This window comes from Bombus bifarius, unplaced genomic scaffold (assembly GCF_011952205.1).
Source record: "Bombus bifarius isolate JDL3187 unplaced genomic scaffold, Bbif_JDL3187 scf7180000008213, whole genome shotgun sequence".
NCBI lineage: Eukaryota > Metazoa > Arthropoda > Insecta > Hymenoptera > Apidae > Bombus > Bombus bifarius.
Window position 1 is genome coordinate 167,122 of NW_022884516.1, and position 21,467 is coordinate 188,588.

Here is a 21,467-nt window from a genome sequence, read left to right on the forward strand (position 1 = left end):
CTAGTCGAATTTCTCTCTCATCTCCGCTGTCGGTTGGTGCGAACGTACAGTCGCGTTTCTACGTGCGTATTCACCGTGTCGTGTCATATGGACGCATCGCGCCGTTGTCGAATACGCGGCGGTACGTTGACGGGAATGCAGGAATGCGGGAATTCGGGAATCTGAGCCAGCTTGGCCGCGGATAAACGATAAGGGGACAAGGAAATCGGCAGTGACGATCGTAGGATTCATCCATCAAAAATAAATGCTCGAATAATCGTTTATCGAATAGCTTTGTCGATACAAAGATTTGCTTATTCGGCGTGACACGTATGATTCTCTCTATCTAATTTTAGGATAACTCGCGCGATAAATCACGGTAAATCGTTTCGAATGTCGAGGGGTGGAAATTGTAGGACGAAACTAGAATATAAAAGGATTAGGTTAGACGGAGTAATTTCTTTATTGCAATTCGATGAACATTGTGAATTGGGTGGACGAGAAGACAGGAAGAAGGAGGTAACGAGGAGACGGCGGTGATCTATTTGTGGATCGATTAGTCGCGTGAAAAAAAAAAAAGAAAAGAAAAAGAAGAAAACTGTAAAAAAAAGGGAAACCAAAAAGTGAGATTCGAAAAAAGGTGTCTTGTACAAGGTACTAGTGCACTTGGGAATATCGAAATGGTGGAAGAAAGAAAGAAGCAAGGCGTCGTTGAAATAATTACGAACCGTAAGGCGAAGGGGCACGATAGGTTCGTGTCCGAGAATTAAAAACGCTGCTGGAATAATTCAAATTCAGGAAAAAGAAAGTGTGACGCGAAGAAGAGTGAGAAGTTGTAAAAGATTGGAGCAAAAGTTGGCGAAGATTGCGAGGCTCGTCGTGTAATCGTCGCGTAATCGTCGCGTAATCGTCGCGTAATCTTCGCGTAATAGAGAAAAATGGGAAAAGAAGAAGCAGCGGAATAGTAACACGACCGAAAAAGATAAAACGAACGAAATTTGAACGATCTAGGTGCGTTTGTCAGTTAAGTACGAATTTCTGATGAAATAATTAACTTGCGTCTTTCGGTAATATCGTATATGATAATATCGCAATTGTGTGTGTGTGTGCGTGCGCGTGCGTGCGTGCGTGCGTGTGTGTTATCGTTGAAATTTATCGTTGAGAAAGGGGAGGAACAGCGAATTAAATAGATGGGCTTTCTCTTATGTAAATTCGAGAAACGGACAGGTATGTAAAAATAATTCGTAATTGATAATGTGATATAGAGGAAGATAAAAAGATGAAAAGATAGAAAATATAGACGTTTTATAGAAGGCTCTGGTATAAAAATATCAATGAAAAATAAGCGAAACTTGCTTTCCTAACACCGCGAATAAAAGATAAATTGGAAACATCTCGGAGCAAGGAACAACGAGGAAGAACGAGGAACAGCAAGGAAAAAACTCGAAGCTTCGAATCGAAAGGAAATATGTAAAATACGCAGTAGGAATGGAACTGTGAAATCAATCGCGATACTTGGGAAGGTGAGAGATTAGCAGAGAGATTAGTTTGCTGCACCTGCGCCGATAGGTTATCCGCTGGCATGTGACGGAATCACGAGAAGATTTTGATCAACGAACCGAGAAAAATTTGAGATTAAAATTCAAGTTGTCCTTAAACTGACGCCGCTGCTCTATCTGATTTGGAAGAATAGAGCTACCTTGTAATTGAAGATTATCCGAATGCAGTTAGGTGCGTGCAACACGTTGCATTATGCGATGGACGCGACAATTTAATCGATCGGAGACGGCTTACACGAATTGTACGAATTGAATTTTACGAAGATTGACGACGAGTAACGACGAGTAACGACGAGTAACGACGAGTAACGACGAGTAACGACGAGTAACGACGAGTAACGATGTCTACCGACCGCGCAAATTCCAACACACGCATTAAAAGTTTATAACACAACGACGTCTCATTAACGAACGAAGATTACCGATTCGACAAACGATTCTCGTGAAAAGGCGGTTCTCGTTTGTACGTTTATCATTTCCACTTGTACCTTACTGTTTTCTTCGTGTCGTTTAACGTTAGCATCGGACCGTTTCATTATTATTTACCACCACGGTGAATTTACGCGATAAAGCGATACATATGGAGAATAATATAATGAATAGAGAAATAAATAAAATAGTAAAGGAAGAAAAGCAAATAAATAGAGAAACAAAGGAATAACGGTGGAGAAAGTAGAGTGTATTTGGTCAAATAATTCCACGTATAACGGCCAGAAGTCGTGTGGGTTCTTGGAAAATCCGACCGAGGATGAGACTTACTCGAGTCAAGGTCTCCAAGTATACATAGCAGCAGAATCGTCGAGCTCTCCGTGCTTTTCAGAGTTTGTTGGAAGTTGTGTGGACGAGCAACGGTCATTTTGACGCTTGTCGATACTTGGGTTCGCGATTTAGATCCTTTCCTTTTTAATCGATCAACGAGTTTGATTGGCTTAACAGCAATTAACGGCAAATAACGGCAAACAACGGGAAATATTCGTTACTAGGCTTCGTACAAGCTTAACATTTAATACTTCAGCTGCTGTTAATGTCTCAGCTGTTGTAATGGTCGGTGCAACGTTCAAGTCGAACATCTAGTTAATTGAAATATCGAATATCTAATTTAGTAAGGTACCAACGTCTCATCTTTAATCGTAAAAAGCAGCAGTTGAGTGGGATTTTCAACGGAACGATGTTGGGTGAAATCGGTGAAATTATGCAGCGATCAGTTTCGAGATATTCAAAGTGCTGTTCGTGTCCGACGCTAACGAGAAATTTTCTTCTTTTGTGGTTGTTGTCTCTGTCAGCCGGCGTCGCTTGTTCCTTCAACAAATGTTGCCCATTTGGAGAAGTTTTCTCAGGGATGTCGAAAGTGGATTGCGTTGCGTCGCCACGTGCTCCGCAAATCGTTGCCAGTGATCCTACTAACAAGAACGTAACTTACGGCCAACTTCCTATTTGCCAGAAGCCTGAATACATTACCACTCTGTCTCTTGATGAAATCAACTCGGCTGATATTTTACAGGTACGCGATAGCGGTTGCTTGTTTTACTTTATGTTTGTCAATACATGTTGCAAATCGTGCTATATAAAGAATCGATGCAGATCTTGCTACCACTTTTCTTAGATGAAACATTTATGATACAACAACGATAAGGGAAAATATTACGATAATAAGCACGAAAAGTGATCGCAGGATGACGCAGCAACTAAGTTGTCGATGAAAGTTTAAACTTTTTCGTATTTACAGAGTCCGTACTGTATCGATATTCTGTACAACGATATCACTCGGGTCGTTGTTCCGACACTCGTGTACTGTAAATCGAACGAAGACAAGGATCGAACACGTCCATTCCCAAAAGCACCATCGTTATCGGAATTTTTAAACGTCAGAAAATGTTGCTCGAATAATACAGTTTTTAACGTAGTAACGGGAGGCTGTGAATTCGATCGTTATTACTCGAAAACGAACCATTTCTTGCCGTTACTCACTGATTACTTACGGGAAAACGAGCATTTTCCGAACGTGGAGTTATTTCTGCTTCATACAGGCATGCCCAAATGTTCATCAGGCGCGATCTTTACGCACGAGATCGATTCAGCAGACATCATCAATGGAACTTTACAGGTGAGTGGATCCTCGAACGCGAATTCGCGCCACGCCAGATTCTCCATTTTTCAATCTCCAATCTCCAATCTATTCGTTATATATGTAACTAATTGTTTCCTAATCATTTAGTTTTCAATCGAGTTTCTAGAACGAACGAAGAAAATACAGGAAAAGGAAAGAAAAGAAAAGAAAACTTGCCCACCTTGCCCCAATTTTTCGAAGTTATACCGTAAAATATAACAATGTAGTAATTTATACCATCTGGATCGTTAAATTCAAACCATTTTTTTTTCGGAGCCACAATATCTGTAACAACGAAGATAAATGAGTTGGTCGAAGGATCTTGGAATTTGGGGGAAAAACCATTTTGTTACACGAGGAGAAACAAATTTCAAGGATAGCCAACTATATGTATATTTTTCCAAGCGTTCATTTACTTACGTGACGCATCTTCTTGCTCAACTGTACTCTCTTTGTTGCATTTATTTGAATTCTATACCATTTACAAAGATATCGTTATCAGCATATCGTTAGGGGCACGCCAATCTCGATATTCCTGCTCGTTCTCTGCTTCAGATAATATATTTCCACAAACGTTTCAGCGCTTCTGTATACTTCTGCGTGTGTGTAAATATATATAGTAAATAGTATAATATTCAGTTAAATATAATAGATTTGTATATACTTGAAACTATTCGATATTCATAAAAGAGATACGTATACGTGGCATTAGGAAAATAGTGAAGAAGCAGAGGAAAGCCGGAGCAAATTGATACGGTTCTTAGCTTTCGACTAAAGAAATTGTTGTCTTACCTCGTGATACATAGATCAGAAGTGAATATTCGAAAGAGTATGATAGAGCGTGAATAAAAGTAGGTGGTTAAATTTCACTGTATCAAGGCACCCACACGATTTGAATTTGTCGAAGCGTTTATCTAACAAAAAGGTAGGAAATTTCCGGCTTTAGTTATGCGAACGATGAAGTCACGCATAAGGAAGCGTACGCCTTAAATTATAATAAACAAAGTTGGGACGCGACGCAAGCGTTAATTCGTTCCAGGTTGCAGCAGCGGCCAGGCATCAACGGTTTCGTCATTGTCCCTTTCTCTAGGCTCGTTGTTCCGTCGGATTTTTTCTCACCGTATTCAGCAGACGCGGTTTCGAACGGATAAACGGAATATTATTAAAACTCTTATTTCCATGCAACACTTTTATCTTGCTTTCTGTTTTCTTTCTTTTACTGTTCTCCACTTATATATAGTTACAATCTGTATTTGGTGTATTTTCCTTTCTTTTCTACAACAGATTGTTTCTTTTTCGAAAAATTGTCTGTTCCCTAATTATCGAATATTTCAAATATATCTTGAAACGCGAACGTGTTATTAGCTGTTCGATGAAAGATTTCTCCTTACTCACAGAGAGTACGAATTTTTATTTCCTTACGACAATCTGATCGAGGGTTCGAGAAGTTCTGGAAAAAGAAAAGGAAAGAAAAAGAAATATCTATATACGCGATTAAACAAAATAGATTTAGACATACAAATTAGGTTAATTTTTATAACGTAATGACTTAAACAATAAAATTAATAAGCAATCCGAGAGACTACACGTGGTGCGGTAATGGCCAAAATATTATTAAAATTAAGATATCACGTATTTTAGCGTATAATATTATAATTAGTATAGTAAATTGTTTACAATAACAGGGGAAACAAATATTTCTAATCCAAGAAAAAAAGAAAAAAAAAAGGAAAGAAGAGAAGAGAAAGAGAAAAAGAAATTCTAGTATTCTATTCTAACGCGAATGGAAATGTATAAATTTTCCTGTTAAATAGGATAGCGTAAGTTATATTATTCTTCTGTATTCTTTCTTCTTTTGACGTATATTCATCAGCATATCCAGCAGCACCGTTTGTTCGTGTTATAAAGCATAAAAAGTAGATTGTAGTACTATAATAAAGTAAAATATCGGTGAAACCCTGGAAAGAGTAAAAATACAAGCAAATACGAGCAAAAAAGTCGGGGAGATTCGCTTCAAAATATAAGCCTAGTTTTCGAGAAAATTCGGTTTGAAAATTTGTTCAGTACGCGTTAATTTACCAAATTCGCAGTTAGACAGGCGAGATAATCGACAGGTCGTTCTACGCGTGAACGTTGAAAATGTAGCATTCTTTCGTCTCAAGTCTTGTCACGAGGAAAGTTGAATTTTAAAATCTGTCTAATACCTAATGCGTATCCCGAGCTCGTTGTTGACAACGAGCATTAAAACAACACATTAAAAAGGCTACTTTATTTATATATTAAATATAGTATATTTTCGTACGGGGAACGACCTTCTGTCGATTGTGCATTACTGTGCCTTCCAATACGATCCTCTTATCCTTCGTGTTTCAGCCTTTTACGCCGTGCCGTAGCAGACTGCCTATTGTATACTTGCCGTAATTACGTTATCCGTCGTATAGCAACGAAAAGTGTAATACGCAATGTTACGAAATTACTAAGTAGTCCATATTCTACGTATCTGACGCGTATTTTGTTTTAAATTGAATTTTAATGGATCGCGCGATAGATGGTTCACGAGTCTTCTCTTTTGTGAATTGGAGATTCTACTTAATTATTGCGTGGTATTAGATCGTAATGGATTTTTAATTTGCTTTGTCCTTAGAGTATAATGGACTTTTAATGGCTGTTTTCGTTTAATTGGTTTCCTCTTAAAGCGAAAAACATCGCGACACGGATATTACGTTCGTACACCTCGTGTTGTTTATGATCTTTTACGGATATTAAGAAAGATCAACTATTCAACTTTGAATAGCATCCTTATGTTGTCTCGTAGTTACTTTAAAACTACAAATGTGTATGTATTCCTGCTACACCCGCCTTTCTCACTCATATTAATAATATTTTATGCATTCATTAACGTTTACCGCGTTTATCTTTTTTATGTCATATACATAGGTACGTCGGGTAATGTATATTACGCAATGGAATTTTATTTTTAACACATACTTTCACTGCATACGTACGTGTAGGCAAATTACGTATATATAATTATGTATATATAAACAAACCAAAGAGGCAGAAGCTTATGAAATAATAAAGGTAATATAGAGAAGGTTATTAACGTATGTTGAGGTGTGCCTCGAGACGAGTTTGCAGTAGGTGGAAAAAGAAAAAAAAAAAGAAAGAAGAAGAAGAAGAATAAATAATTATTATTTATTTTGTCGTTAGACAAGAATCGTCGTTTAACATGGTAATTTTTATAGTATAAGATAACTTTTTTGAGGTTTTCTTTAAAACAGATTATCAGATCGAAATATCGTTGAAGCAATGTCGAAGCAATTTTTCGGAATTCCTCCAACGACCATCTTATTTTATCGAGAAGGTCGGAAACTTGTTCCAACGGATTTTGTACGACATTTTATACGAGTAAATTTTATTTTTCATTCCTAACTATAGGACGCGATGCTTGCTCAGCTATTTTGCAGTATATGCTTCGATAACCTTTGCTCGATATCCAGAAGCGGAAGCGACTAGGTGCAGGATTTGATATTTGAACTTTATGGTTCGTGTTCTATAACTTTAAACTTCCACGACGGGTAACGAATTTGATAAGAAGACATTCTGTCGGTCCCCTTTAATTCGTACGTCGACCGTGACAAAACGAAACGAAACGAAACGAAACGAAACGAAACGAAACGAAACGAAATGAAACGACAAAATCAAGTTACATTTTCCCTCCCGATATTTCCACCTCTGAGGGCACGATACCCTTAGGCATCTTTTACCCTTTGTGTCGTCGAAAATAGACGCGACATCGCGCTAGATTTACAGATACACGGCCGATATTTACGACCCTTGTTTTTAAAAGAATATTTGAAAGAGTATTTGACTGTCCGATTTTTTAAAAGAATAATTTCAGTGGCCCAGCCGGATCGAACGAAGCGTTGCGACAGAATGCACCGTGATTTTTGCATTTTGTGTTTGTCATGAGACGCTTATGTCGCGTGCACTGTGTATAAATAGCGGATAAACGACGGATAAACGACGGCTGGAGAAGTTTGTATTATGAAATTTTTTATTTAGCTAGCATTTTTCTCCCACTCGGTTCAATCGCGGTAAAGAAACCTATAGAAAAATATTTGTACGGATAAAAGTGTTTCGCGTTTTCGATGTTTTCGAATTTGAAAATCCGAGCCATAGCTTTTTATTCCGCATGGGAACGCTATTGCGATACTTTGGTTGACAAACAATACGATTAGTTTAATCGCGTTAATCTTGCAACGAAACTTACTATGCGAGAGAATTATCTCGTTTTCGAGGACCAACCTGATGCGTAATCCGCGAGCCTGTAGGACGGAGTCACTCGCGGGCGAACCTGGCGCGAGATGAGCGAGCCGCGGGAGATTGAAATGCGATGCGAAATTGGCGGCGAGTTTCTGGGAGAAAGGTGACGCAAACGAATTCGATGCGAAATCGAGGAGTCACTGGGAGATTGGCAAGCCTGGTGGAAGGTGTTAGAAGGGCGAAGAAAATACAGACGAATCTGACGTGCGTGAAATCGGACAGCCATTGGGTTGGCAAGATTTTCCGTTCTATCGAGGCTTTCCTTTTTCCTCGTAATTTACCAGCTTCGTAATTTTGATCGACAAAAGTCGACACGACTCGAGCGATAAAGTCGTATCGTGCGAGTAGGCACGTTCAACGACGTTGCGAAGGATCGTTGACTCGATCGTTAGGTCTCACGTAACTAGACTCAAATTTACAAACGCCGCTGTTTTCATTTTTATTTTTACACTGTTTACCGACAGAAAGATGGCTTTCTTTAAGCATCGCCTTCTGATCTTGGAGAAGAGGTAGAAATCGCAAGAGGCGAGATCTCGCGCGTAGGATGGGTATTAAAAGTGAATAATTTGTTTGGCGGACATCGCGTCGTGGGTGAGCAATGGCTTGGTTGTTAACTTTTGCAATCCGACATTTTTTGACCGAGCGTAAAAACACGCTTATATTTGAAGATGCGTCAAGTTGTACCGACTGACACGATCGAGCTGAATTTTCTCACATTATCGGTAGTCGAAACATCTTTTATAGCTGTTTGTTTTTTTATCTCTACCCTACCACTCTCGGTTTCCAAGCTGTGTAAGGTCATTCTCGTCTTTTTCTGTCGGACCTCGTATCACCAACAATCGCGGCTCTCTCCCTCTCTCTCTCTCTCTCTCTCTCTTTCTCTCTATAAATGTTTAGAATAAAAGTGTTTTTGTTTCCTACGTGTTTTTCAAGGAATTTGTACGCTGTAGATGGATTTAGGATGTTTTCTATCTGTAACATGTGCGTTTCTGTTTCCATTCTTTTTATATGATAACCGAAACTACAGTTATACGAAATTAAAGTTAACACATCCGTTAAACAAATCTTTACCACTACTATCTTGCCGCTATTAGGATCGCAATCCTATGAGAATACACATAGTAACAAGTAGAATTTTCTTTTTGTCAGAAATTGTAGATCCGTTACTCAGGATGCTCGCTTCTACGGCACATTGGAAATTCAACAAAATTTTCCAGACAATTATCGTTGTTATGGTAAAGATGGTTCCTAAGATTTTTCAACGAGTATGTTTCCAAACACCCTCCTCGTCCGTCATTTCACATGTAATTGCTCGTGCATCGTTCGTACGAATGCAAATACAACATCCTTACTTAACGATCCGTACCCTTACGATCAATTCTTGGACGATACTCGCCGACGATAGCAGCGACATCTATAGCGACGTTTCGAGCTACGATTTTTTCCCGGTCATCCGGTGATAAATATTGTTTACCATAGTGTAGCGTGGAGCAACACGACGTAGTAAATGTAGTTTCAGATGGTCAGAGCCTTTATCCCGACCGGATAGGAAAGGATGCGAACGCGGTAAATAAATCTACGGGGCGTGGTGGCGGTAGCGGTAGCGACCTAGCAGCTGTAGTGGCGGCGGCGGCACGCCGGTGTGCAATGGCGTAGCAGCGATGCGCCGCCGATGAAACCAAGGACCGCATTGCGGACGGTATCAGATAGAACGGAACTGTCTAGTTGCAATCGAGTGTGTCCTTGCATGCACAGTGCGCCCGGCCGTTGTAGCCGCTGCTCGATAGTTTCAATTTTGCTTTTACCTCTAAATGCTTTCCATTTAAGAAAATTAAAGAGGCATCGGAAACATCGATGATGGATTACGATAATAATACACTTTTTTTTTTGGCATAAAAGATCGTAACGCGGCATTACCGTGACAGAACAAGACTCGTTTCTCATAGAATGCTGTTGTTAGACATTTTTTCTAATTTTGCAGTTAACGCGATCAATTGTTTGCGATAAAGATTCACAGAATTACAGTAGTAAATATGTCTGGTTAAACAAACAGTACTGCTTTCTCTTGAAATACACCAGTACACTAATTACACTATGCTGATGTATTATGTATTATCGACTAGAAATGAAACGATTTTAATATGTATCGATTCGTAGATAAAAGTGGAAGCAACTTGTTGTAGAAATTTTCGTTAACGCGTCTGAACCGTTATTCGGAATAATAGAAACGAGAGATTGCGATGAATGTGAAACGTGGAAACACTGTTGTTGCCTGTAGAGAATCAATCTACTAATATCTTGGCAATAATTAACAAATTCCAATTACGTAATCATAATTTTCATAAACGCGTTGGAGTTTAACGCATTTCTAGAAATTCATATAGACAAGCCAGATCTTGCTTCACCGAAACGTATTATGCGACAAATACTTCTTATGCATGGTTATTGCGAATTATAAAAATTTGAAAATGGTTATACGCCATATTATATTGGCGCAATATCGTTCGTTGTATTGTAAGAAGAGTTAAATTAAGAGAAACTTTATACCGACAGATTATTTCATTAGTAGAAAAATACAAACACCTCTGTTGAAAACAAACTACGCGTATCGTATTTTCTTCGAACGATCTGAGATAACGAAGACAACGTTTTGTCGCGTAAATGAATATTAAATGTAACATTGTCGATTCGATAATATCGTTGTATCGATAGGAATGAATATGTTGTATCGTTGAGGCACACTGTTAATTCGATATAGCCGAATGTCAGCGATATCTTAGACGGAGAATCTCGCACGCGAGACGATCAGATGAAATTTTTCAATTGTTACAAGAACGTTACAAGAATCGCTAAAGTTCTGGTCGATTCTCGTCTCCTGCTTTCGCTTACGACTTACGTCGCGTCTTATCGCGACTTACGTTCACGTTCTTCCGCTTTAATCTATTCGTGATATTTGATCCGTCGCGTGCCAGGGACGAATTTTTACGCGTTTTCTCGCGAATACCTTGGAAACGCGTCCGATTGTGCCGGGCGGAACTTGCAAAGACTTTCGAGCAATTCACAGTATCCGGGTTTCTTCGCGTGAACGTGAAAACAGTCGAAATTTTTCTCACAGCGGATATCGAATCTTTGAATCTCGCACGAATCAGTCGCCTCTCGTTTAGCATTAGGTAAAGTGGTCCCGTGTAATTTTCTAGGTGACACTGGCGACAGGGACAAACGAATCCACGGTGGAGAGTTTCTCCATCACCGAACGAAACTCCTGTCTGGAATTGATGCCGCACTTGCGATCGAAACGCCGGTTCGTAGTCCGTGTGTGTAAGGAGGTAGAATACTGTCGGGACCACCGATGTATACAAAAATGTTGTCCGACGGATGCGGACGATGGCGGCAGTTACATTTGCCCGCACATTGCCAAGTCGGAGAAAAATTTCTACGAGGAAATGTCGAATATTACCGGAGGAACTTGGGATATGACAGGTCTGTATCGCGATGTTGCACGATCGATGGCTGTTAAGTTAAGTTACGTTTGCCTAGCGTCGATTGCAGAAAGGTGGTGACATTTTTAAAAGAACAGAATATAGTATGGTAATACGTGATAATATAGATCCATGTAGTAATATGGGTATATAACGCGAACGTGGTAATATTTTCTCAAACGAGTTGTGTTGCACCGAAATCACAGAGGATGCAGCATCCGAAACACATCAAGTTATATATATATAAAGTTATTATTATTTTGCAATTAGTTACTTACACATCGGTACAAAAGATTCTATCGGAATAAAATCGATTGGTTCGAAACGACGAACATTGCCATTCTATCGTGATCTTCTCTCCTTGAGATAATTTTTTTCTGTTTCCTAGCTTATTATGTATATATTTTCTTATCTCAATAAGGCTCTGTATATATTTTCTTATACACCGATCGATGCGAATTACTCTTCTCTACGTATAAAAAGATGTTTTACACGCTTGTACTGCATAGAAATGATATCATTTTGTATGAATGTTAATTTTGTAATACTTGTCGCACGAAAGAGGAGGAAAGAGGAGGAAAGAGGAGGAAAGAGAAGGAAAGAGGAGGAAAGAGGAGGAAAGACGAGAGAAGACGTAAAATAGTATTGTTGCGCTTGTGTCTTTTTTGTCTCTTTTATAGAACAAGTTGGACGAAATCGGGGAAAATATCTCTCATCTAAGAAATACGTCTTGCGAGAGAAAGGTGACGAAAGTAGCTTGTCCCGAACCAACTAATCTTACTTATGTATATCGTCGGAAAGAATAACCAACGTATTAACGAATTGGTACTAACGTATATTAAATTAATACTAAACGTAACGATCTGTGTAGAAAACTAATTCTCCGTTTCCTCTGTTATTCTCTTGCATTGTTTAAACTTGCATTTCTTATCCCTCAGAATACGGTGTGCGGGTTGGACTCGATTGTTCTAACTTTTACGAAGAAAACATGAACGGTACATACGGTTTAACACCAAACGGATTCCTCAAACTCACTCCGTCAATCTGGTTACCACCAGACATGTACTGCGTGGACAGTCTGGTTACCGACAACACCGACGGTTTATTAGCTTTTATCTGCTTCTTGAACGATGGCGACGATGCAGCCAGGTGAGGGACTTTACTTTCTACTAGACTCGAATAATAAAGAAAATATTTTCCGTTTTATGGCCTTGGTTTATTAATATTCCCGATATTTCGATGCCTGATTTCGATGCCTGTCGCTTGTCTATTTCCGCATCAACCGATTTCCATCAAATTCCGCATCTACGTATCGTACGACTCACATAAATCATACGAAGTATGTTGTTTAAATTTCCATTCACTTCTTCGCCGTCCCCTACCAATTGGAATTTCTTCAAAGTCTTTCTTACACGTGGTCCGTCTAATCTTATTTCATTTCATTCGCGTAAACCACGTCTTTGCAGTTTTTTCGAAAAACTCGAGTCGGTTGGTCGAATTTGAAGAAAGTCGATCCGTTTTAAAAGGGGCGTTTGGCGAGTGTTAGGCGAGTGACTGTATATATAGGCGCGCAATGTTCAAAGTCTTGTCATCGACGTCGTCGTGTATTATTCGAGAAACTGACGATATAAAAGATTGGACTGCTCTCGAGAGGGATGCTGGTCAGCCGTTGAAACCGGAATTCCACATCTTTCGCGGCAGCGCGTATTGTGTCTGCGCTGCATCAATGCCAGATAGCCAGGTTGTTTGCCAGTGATGCTGTGACAATGTATACGCTCGTACATATATCTTGATGCAGAAGAATAAATAACAATGCTACAAGTCCATTTGCCTGATGAATAGAAGAACGGCGGCCATTCACCGGTCGTCATACGAGTCGCAACGAAGTGGCTATACATTCGTGTTTGTTCATTCGCTTCTTCCGCTATAATATACATATGCCTGTACATATCTGTTTCTTGTATTCTTCCGCTGTTTACCATCATTTATTGGTGCACCGTCTCGATCATCTATCGATGATGTTCCAGTAAAGCCTTAACCATTGGAGATCCTTTAATAACACAACTATCCGTTAAATCTGCTAAAATAACTGTGTTAGCAATTAATTTTCATTATTATTCAAATAGAAATAGAATTCTATATACTTGTTGCAGTATATTTTTATACTTATATTATACGGTATATATAATATCAACGTACACGATATATGTACGTACGTATGTATTGAAGTAACACATTGCCGTTTAAAAGTATGTAGTCACTTGATATCTACGATCGTATTTCGCTTTGTGTGTACGTAAGTACGTAAATTATCGACGTAAATTCGGTTTTTAAATAAATTCATCGCATATATACATACGTATATCCAGCTTACGTTTTCAGTGGCGTAAGTTTTCATTTCGTTATTCGATCGTTTGAAACCGCCGAATATTTATACGATGCGTTTCCATTGTATTTCACATTTAATATCGTCGTTTAATATCGTCAGTCCGCTTTGTAGGCTCGATCCTTTCGTTTTACTATGCACCGTATAATTTTAACGCGACTCTTTGTGTCGTTAAAAAAAGTAAAAAAAGCACCGGGTGTTATACAAATATGTACATACATATGTCGAGTCGATAGACGAGCGATACCGTTTTGGAAGCCAACTTGTTGGACTTTTTGCGCTTTTTGGACACAATTATTCAGAGCGTGCTAATTTTCCCTATGAAGCGCGGTTATAGCAAAAGTCGTGATCTTTTTCCTTTTTTCTTCTTTTTTTTTCTACTCTTGCAACGAAACGACATTTTCACCTACGAGTATAGTATAAACGTCGACAAAGTAAAAAATATCAGTTTGCATTGGTTTTTACAGGCGTAAGTATTTTTCCATAAACGAGATTCATACTGGAACTATCCTTAAATAAACGTGATATACCATACCTATGACAGAGATAGATAGAATTAGATAGAGTTAGATAGAATTAGATGAAAGTGAAATAAAAGTATAAAATTATATCCGTTTTGATCGCTTAGTATCGTAATAATCGTTTCTATTCTTTCTTTTCAGATTGATAATTTCCTCTATTCTAATGGGAACTAGCTGTATCTTTTTATTTTTGACACTGATCGTCTACCTTTCCCTACCGGTGCTTCAGAATCTGCATGGTAAAACTCTGATGTGCCATATCGCGAGCCTTTTGGTAGGTTACCTTTGCTTGACTGTAATACCTTGGATAACAGTGGAAAATGACAGTGTTACACCGTGCGGTATAGTAGGTAATGCTGTTTATTTTTTGTACAGTTTTCGAAATAAAAGTAAAACAACACGTACGAAATATCCAAATTATCGGATATAAATCGTTTAAGGTCTAGAACTGCGCGTGGAAAGTTTTAGCAAATAGTAAAATTCAAATTTTTTCACGTAAAATTATCCAAACGATCCGTTGAGGGCTTCGAGTCATAAATTTACGTAATACGATAAATAATTTCAGAAATAGAGCGAAACCACAGTGCCTCGATACGCGCGAAACTTTCTTCGCTATTTTCGTATCTCGACCAAAAATGATCGTTAATGCATTTCGCGCTATCACGAACGTATCGCGCTTTTGTACCTGTAGATGTAAACACATTGCGAATAAAGCCGTTCAAGAATTGTCGGAAGTTGAACATTCTTTCGATTGGCTTTCGATTCGGCTCACGACGAGTAGCATACGACGCGATACAAAAAGATTTCGTCTTGAATTTCAAGGTTAAAAGGTTAATTTTGCACTGACTTTTTTTTTTACAAATCTTCACCGATCAGCCTCGCGCTGATCAGTACAGGATCAGTACAGACTCTATTTTTTTCATACTCTGTACATATTAAAATTATGCAAAAAAATGTTGAAAATTATGGCATAAAGATTGTCAAGAAATTACAAGCGTATGTTCTACAACCGCTTTATTTATCAGCGTTTGTCTTCGTATTTAGGATACATCATGTTCTTCTCCATGATGTCGGCGTTTTCCTGGTTGAACGTCATGTGCTTCGATATATGGCAGACATTTGGGTAAGACGTTACTACTAGTCGTTTAAGTTATCTTCTTCGGACCCGTTGCTCAAGCTTTTTACATTCTTTCCTGTCTTTTCCATCTTTCTTCCTTCTTGCTTGGTTATAATTTTCGCGTAGGATTTCGATCTGAATCGAATAAATGTCAATTATAAATCAAAATTGAAATGGTAGAAAGAAAATTAGTTGGAAAATATGAAGCGTCCTCGATCAAGAGCGTATTCAAGCATCTTTCGCGTAATAGATCGCTATGATAAGCTTTATAAAGACAGTTTTTCTCTGGGTTAATCTGTTGATTTCCGCGTTTGAAAAACGTATAGAGGTGTACAATATTTGAAATTGTTTCGTGTACGATGTTGGTTTATCGAAGATTTTAGCATGTAGTTTCCCATTCGACGTTAAGTCGTTGTAAAAGTTTGTGTCTCCTAGTTGTTATTTTGCCTAGTTACATACATATACACATATATAAATATATAAATATAATCGTCGGGCCGATATTTTCCGCTAAGCGCGATATTTGCCGGTAAGCTTAAACCGTAATTATATCGATCGCGATAGAGACAACGGTGAGCGGGAAAATTGGCATTTGCGGCGGCTAAATCATACCGCTACTCGCTACTTCTTTCTATATTTGATCCGTCATAGATCTGTTTCCGTGATGTTTATGATCATGTCGTTATAAAATGGGCCTACGCTGCTCCTCGGCTATTAAATTATTAGTTACTACGTAGCCGATACATGTCCGCCGCTTGGATACCTACTAAAACGATAAACATAAAAATTGGTCGCCTCTCTGCCGCTCGTTCGCACTATGGCCTATTTCACGTATAAATCTATCACATTCATTTATTTTTCACGAAGACGCGAAGATAGAGTGCGTGAGCGTGCCGAAGAAGCGATGTAGAAATAGGAAGAAATAGGAAGAAATAGGAAGAAATAGGAAGAAATAGGAAATAGGAATAGAAATAGGAATAGGGGCCCGTCATTATGACTGAATTGTCTAAGAAGGGCTGCACGTTCGTACAGCAAATATGCGAGTATAACTCCGATCAACGGGCGAAAAAGACTCTGCCTCTATGCAGCCTCGTCTTTCTATTCCCAAATCGCCTTTCTTTTCGCTTGATTTTCCATTCGAATTCGCACGTACACCGTAACGTGTGACGCGCGTACTCTATCTTTATATCTCTATGCTTACTTTCTGCCGCCTTGTCATTATTTGTTTAACTCGTTTAACTCGTTTTACCCTTCGTCGCCCTGCTTGTCATTTTCTCTTTTCTCCGTTCTTCTTTTCTTCTTTCGATTAACGAACATTTATAATTCATCGTATAACGATTTTTCTATATAACGCGGTTTCCGCAATAAAGGAAATCGTGCCCCAAGCCTTTGTCGATATACACAGAGATTATAGGAAATAGCTTCGTGCTAATATTTGAAAGATTATTTTAGCGCGATCACAGCCCATTCTGAGCCACTTGGCTATAACCGACGCTCGGCTTTACTTTTTCAAGTTACAAAGCAATTTACGTTTAATATTACACGGAAGTGCATGTAAAATAATCATTATGCGATTACGCGTGGCGATGATGATTTCGTAGTACACGATTCCTATTTAAATCTAGAGACGATAATCTCTACGCTCTACTACACACGTCCGCTATATCTATTTTTCGTTTCGAATGGTACGTGAAATGGCACGCGAAATAGCACAGATAAAATAACATTATACGTTCTATCCTATATAAGCATATATATATATATATATATATATATATATATATATATATATGTATAAAAACCTTGGAAACTTCAAACATCGGAAAATCTCTTTTGCCAGGAAAGTACACAGTATCAGGAGTCAAAATCACAACAAAAGATTCCTGTTATACGGTGTATATGCGTGGGGCGTGTCGATGTTTATCATGTTCATCTGTATCCTGAGTGACCAGATGCATATTCTGCCGGAGAATTTGAGGCCTGAATTTGGTTTAGAAAGCTGTTGGTTCAACTGTGAGTTATCAATTATCTTTTTAAACGCTTAAGACGAGGTTGGATCAAGATGTGACAATTACGAACGTCATTTTTATCGGGCTTGTTATATTCTATTGGGTTGAAACATTGGATGGAACGATAACGTCGTGCTTCGACCAGTGCTAAGATAAATTAAGATAAAAAAGCTTGAAATAGCTCGCTGTTTATGATAATTTCAGGTTACTATATTTCTGTGCGTTTAGAAAATCAACATTCAAACGAAAACGTTTCGTATAGGCATCTTTTCAACCACAAACATTGACATCTCTCTACGAAAGCTCGTGGTTAACAAAATGACGGCAATACCATCGAATTTACCAATTATCCGGCTCAACTGGAATTTCGAGTTGCCGCGGCTCGGTGAGAACGTACGATAGTACGTTGCAGTAGAGCCGCAGCTAGCTATATTGCCATATCGAAAGAGACGTTAGTAACTTACTACTGGAAATATCGTTGTTGTTGCAGCGCCTATGGGACACGCGGAATTAATTTTCTTCACGGCACCAGTCACCATCCAATTGATAACGAATATAGTGTTCTTTATTCTCACGGCGAAGGAATGCAACAAGGTGAAAGCTGAGATAAGCAAGGTTTCGTCTTTAGACGTTAGGAGCAAACGATTTCACAGTGACAAAACTAAGTAAGTTTACTTGTCCCTTAAACGCCTTTTGTCCTAGTATTATGTCAGTTTGCAAGCATCGATTAAACATCTGGTTGTACGTCAAAGTTCTGTTTAGTAAAGTAGTAAGACGACGATAGCGAGTAATTATGGAAAATATCCTATGATTGAGATGTTGTTACGAGATTAATTTAATAATTCATTATCTATAGGCTACGATCGTAACGCTATATATTGTTACCAATTCAGGTTCATCATGAACGTGAAGCTATTTGTCGTCATGGGTATGTCCTGGAGCGCCGAGGTCGTCTCCAAGTTGCTGAAAACATACACCGGAGTCCAGTACCAGGATGAATTATTCTATGTGACGGACGTGGTGAACAGTCTTCAAGGTGTTTTGATATTCGTTTTATTCGTGGTGAAGCGACGAGTTCACAAAGCATTGAAGAAACGACTAGGCTACGGTTCGAAGAAGAAACGCGAAGCCAGTTCGACGCTACAAGATCCGTACAGAGTAAGAAAAAGCGCGAGTAACAGCACGCTAACGTCCAGCTTTGGAGTTAGCTTGACACCTTGACACCTTGATCAAAGAATATAAAATTGTTCGCGACAGACAATCACATGTTACTACGTGTTTCAAGCTCGATCCAAAGCTCACTTCCTTGTGTTTCTTGTTTTATTAAATACGTACTTGGTTTCAGGTTGTGTCACTTCGCCTTTCTCACGATTCTCGTCTCGTTTATTATCGTTTACTATCGTTTACTATCGTTGTCATTTTAGTAATTAGCAAACGTTTCTCCAACGACGAGAAATGGAATGTCGTAGGGGCGTGCGAAACGACTCAAAGAAATTCGTTGCCGCCGAAAAAGGGAACGAAAAGTATTGCAGCGAAGCATTTGTAGATCGCTACGTTAAGTTTCGGCAAAGTTTCAACACAAACAAGCTTGTTTCAACGTTTTGTAAGAAGAAGAATTTATCGCGTAGTCGTAAAAATTAATATCACTCGTTGTTCGCGGAGCTGTTTACATAAATCTGACAAAACAAACTTCTACTACCTTTTTCTAGCTTTAGTAGCTTTTCTACCGTATAAAGCTGATTTTCAACTAAATTTAACGAATCACATAAAATAGCATAACCTTTATTAGAGTCTGATCCATCTTGTCTATCTTAGCAACGACAGATAATACGTAATACTAGCGAATAATAAATAGGAGATAGTAAGGTAAAAACGGACCTAAATTCTAACGAAGCGAAATTTTTAAATATGTCCTGCTGATATTCGTTATTCGTTATTCGTTATTCATGTTTCTCCGTGTGTGTAACTGTAACTGTAACTGTAACTGTAACTGTAACTGTAACTGTAACTGTAACTGTAACTGTAACTGTAACTGTAACTGTGTGTAATTGTATTATTTCTATATACATATAGGTTATACTATATACATGTTTGCAACGTTATATTCTCGGCCTTATAATTTTTATTATATTATATAAAACTGACATAGGTGACGAGAAAGTTTAGGAATTGGCGCCGGTGATTCAGTGACAGAGAGCGGCGGCGGTACTCTCTTTTATAATCGTCGAACAAAAGGCGTGCACCGTTGGTGAAAATGGTGGCAGTTTTAAAACCGGCCTTGAATCACGCGGACGAACGATACACGGCTCTTTTCGAAATTTTTTTGACTGGCGTGAGTCGAGGGAACGTTGCGACGATTATTCGATGCACATGGAAGGAAAATAATCGCGCCGCACTATATTCGAGATTTGACAAACTGGAAACAGCCGCAGGAAATTACTGTGAATCGTACACGACTTGCCCGAACCTTTGCAACATTTCCTGTTGGATTCGAACGTTTTCTGCGAATATCGGTTTATGGCATCTCTTGCAACGTATCGCACGGGGATTATTCACGCGTAAGAGCGTTTATTAAAATATTAGTTGTCAAATATAGGTTTAACGATCGAAGGTGAGGCGGTACGCTTTCACTTTCGCGGTAGTTCTTTTTAAAACAGATCTCCACCGATCCGAAGCCGTACAATCACCTGCCATAGCTGTGAAAAATATTTTTCAACGCAATCTTTAGATACGAGACAAGATAGTTGGCGATAAATTACCTCGAGACAGAGTCTGTTATTCTATTTTATGTTATTTTGCGAAAATTATGCTAACAAAGGTACTTGGTGAGTGCTCGGCGTGTTACGCGTATCCCGAGTTTTTAGGCAATTGACTCGGACAGCTTACGGCAGAATAAATTAATAATTGCAATCGTATGTACCACTCTTGTCGCACTTTCAAACGGGATAAAAACAGTCGTTTATTAGTCAAAACATTCGAGCGAAAACATTCGAACTCTTGTTTTCCTATATTTGCTGTATAAAAAAAAAGTAAACAACATGGTGGATTTATTTACGTTACGAGGTATCGATCGTTCTTTATTACCTTCGTTCTTTCGCGCCACTATCGACTTCCGTCTCGCTTTCCGGCTCGAAGATCTCCAGTCTCGAAAATCCGATTTTTCCTCTCTAATTTTCCTGCTTCTTTTTGCGTCCACCGCATCGATGCGCAGTCGCGTTGTCTTTTTACATTTGTCGCGTTAAACATATCCGCGTAATAAGAACAAAGCGAACGGAAACAACAATCTACAGTTTGATGTGTTCGTAGCACGTATTTTTACATTATCGTTGTTTCCGTAAAATAAGCTGATTTAAGAATATATATTCAATTTCACGATTATACTATCTCTAAAAAAATTTCAATAAGAAATTGTTTTAAGAGAACTGAAGCAGGTAAATTGCTAACAATTCCTAAAGATTGAAACAATTGCGAACAAGCGACCACGAAGGAATGCGAGAACCACGAAAAAAATTGACATTATAATTATTGTCCTTAATATTAATGTAACAATAGGATTCAGAATTTAGCGTTTAATAGTAAAATTTTATTCTCGTGCACAATCAAAGTTTTATTCTCTTCCCTCTGGCAGATTAATCCTGAGGTGCTCTTGAGCTAATTAATTAATCGAGTAATTTACGCGCAAATACAGTTTACTTCAAGTTTCAGTCGATCGATTAATCGATTTCCCCTCTCTCCGCTACGTTCCCCTTTCGCTGTCGTATTCAAGGTTAATTATACAGATATTTACACGCTTAAATACGTGCGCACAAGGAGACGTATAGGTTTCTCAAACGTCTGTAAATTATAACGAACAGTTTTAGAGTAAACAGTTTTCGATTGAATTTAAACTGGAATTGGAATTCGGATCTAAACGAACGTTATTCGTTTAGTGGGACAAAATAAGAGCTTTCGGTCAGGATTCTTACGGAAAGTCCAATTTTATAT

At 38.6% G+C, this 21,467-nt stretch overlaps 1 protein-coding gene and 1 long non-coding RNA gene across 3 annotated transcripts; one reads left to right on the forward strand and one right to left on the reverse strand.

Moving 5' to 3' along the window:
• The first annotated feature begins 1,740 nt into the window (after positions 1–1,740).
• Positions 1,741–19,341, forward strand: LOC117210979 (G-protein coupled receptor Mth2). Of its 2 annotated transcripts, XM_033454481.1 has the most exons (10): positions 1,741–3,039; positions 3,265–3,642; positions 11,169–11,451; positions 12,389–12,599; positions 14,499–14,707; positions 15,402–15,480; positions 17,315–17,487; positions 17,974–18,148; positions 18,377–18,641; positions 18,829–19,341. In XM_033454481.1, exons 1-10 carry the CDS (start codon positions 2,707–2,709, stop codon positions 19,027–19,029), a joined length of 2,307 nt encoding a protein of 768 aa, XP_033310372.1. In that variant the 5' UTR covers positions 1,741–2,706; the 3' UTR covers positions 19,030–19,341. The 2 variants fall into 2 exon arrangements, with proteins under 2 accessions (XP_033310372.1, XP_033310373.1); XM_033454482.1 differs by lacking the exon at positions 3,265–3,642.
• On the reverse strand, positions 12,303–21,169 carry LOC117210981. The gene is made up of 3 exons (XR_004488184.1): positions 21,031–21,169; positions 18,217–18,218; positions 12,303–12,313 (listed from the first exon to the last, which is right to left on the reverse strand). It is a non-coding gene; the product is annotated as an uncharacterized LOC117210981 (long non-coding RNA).
• Positions 21,170–21,467: the final 298 nt, after the last annotated feature.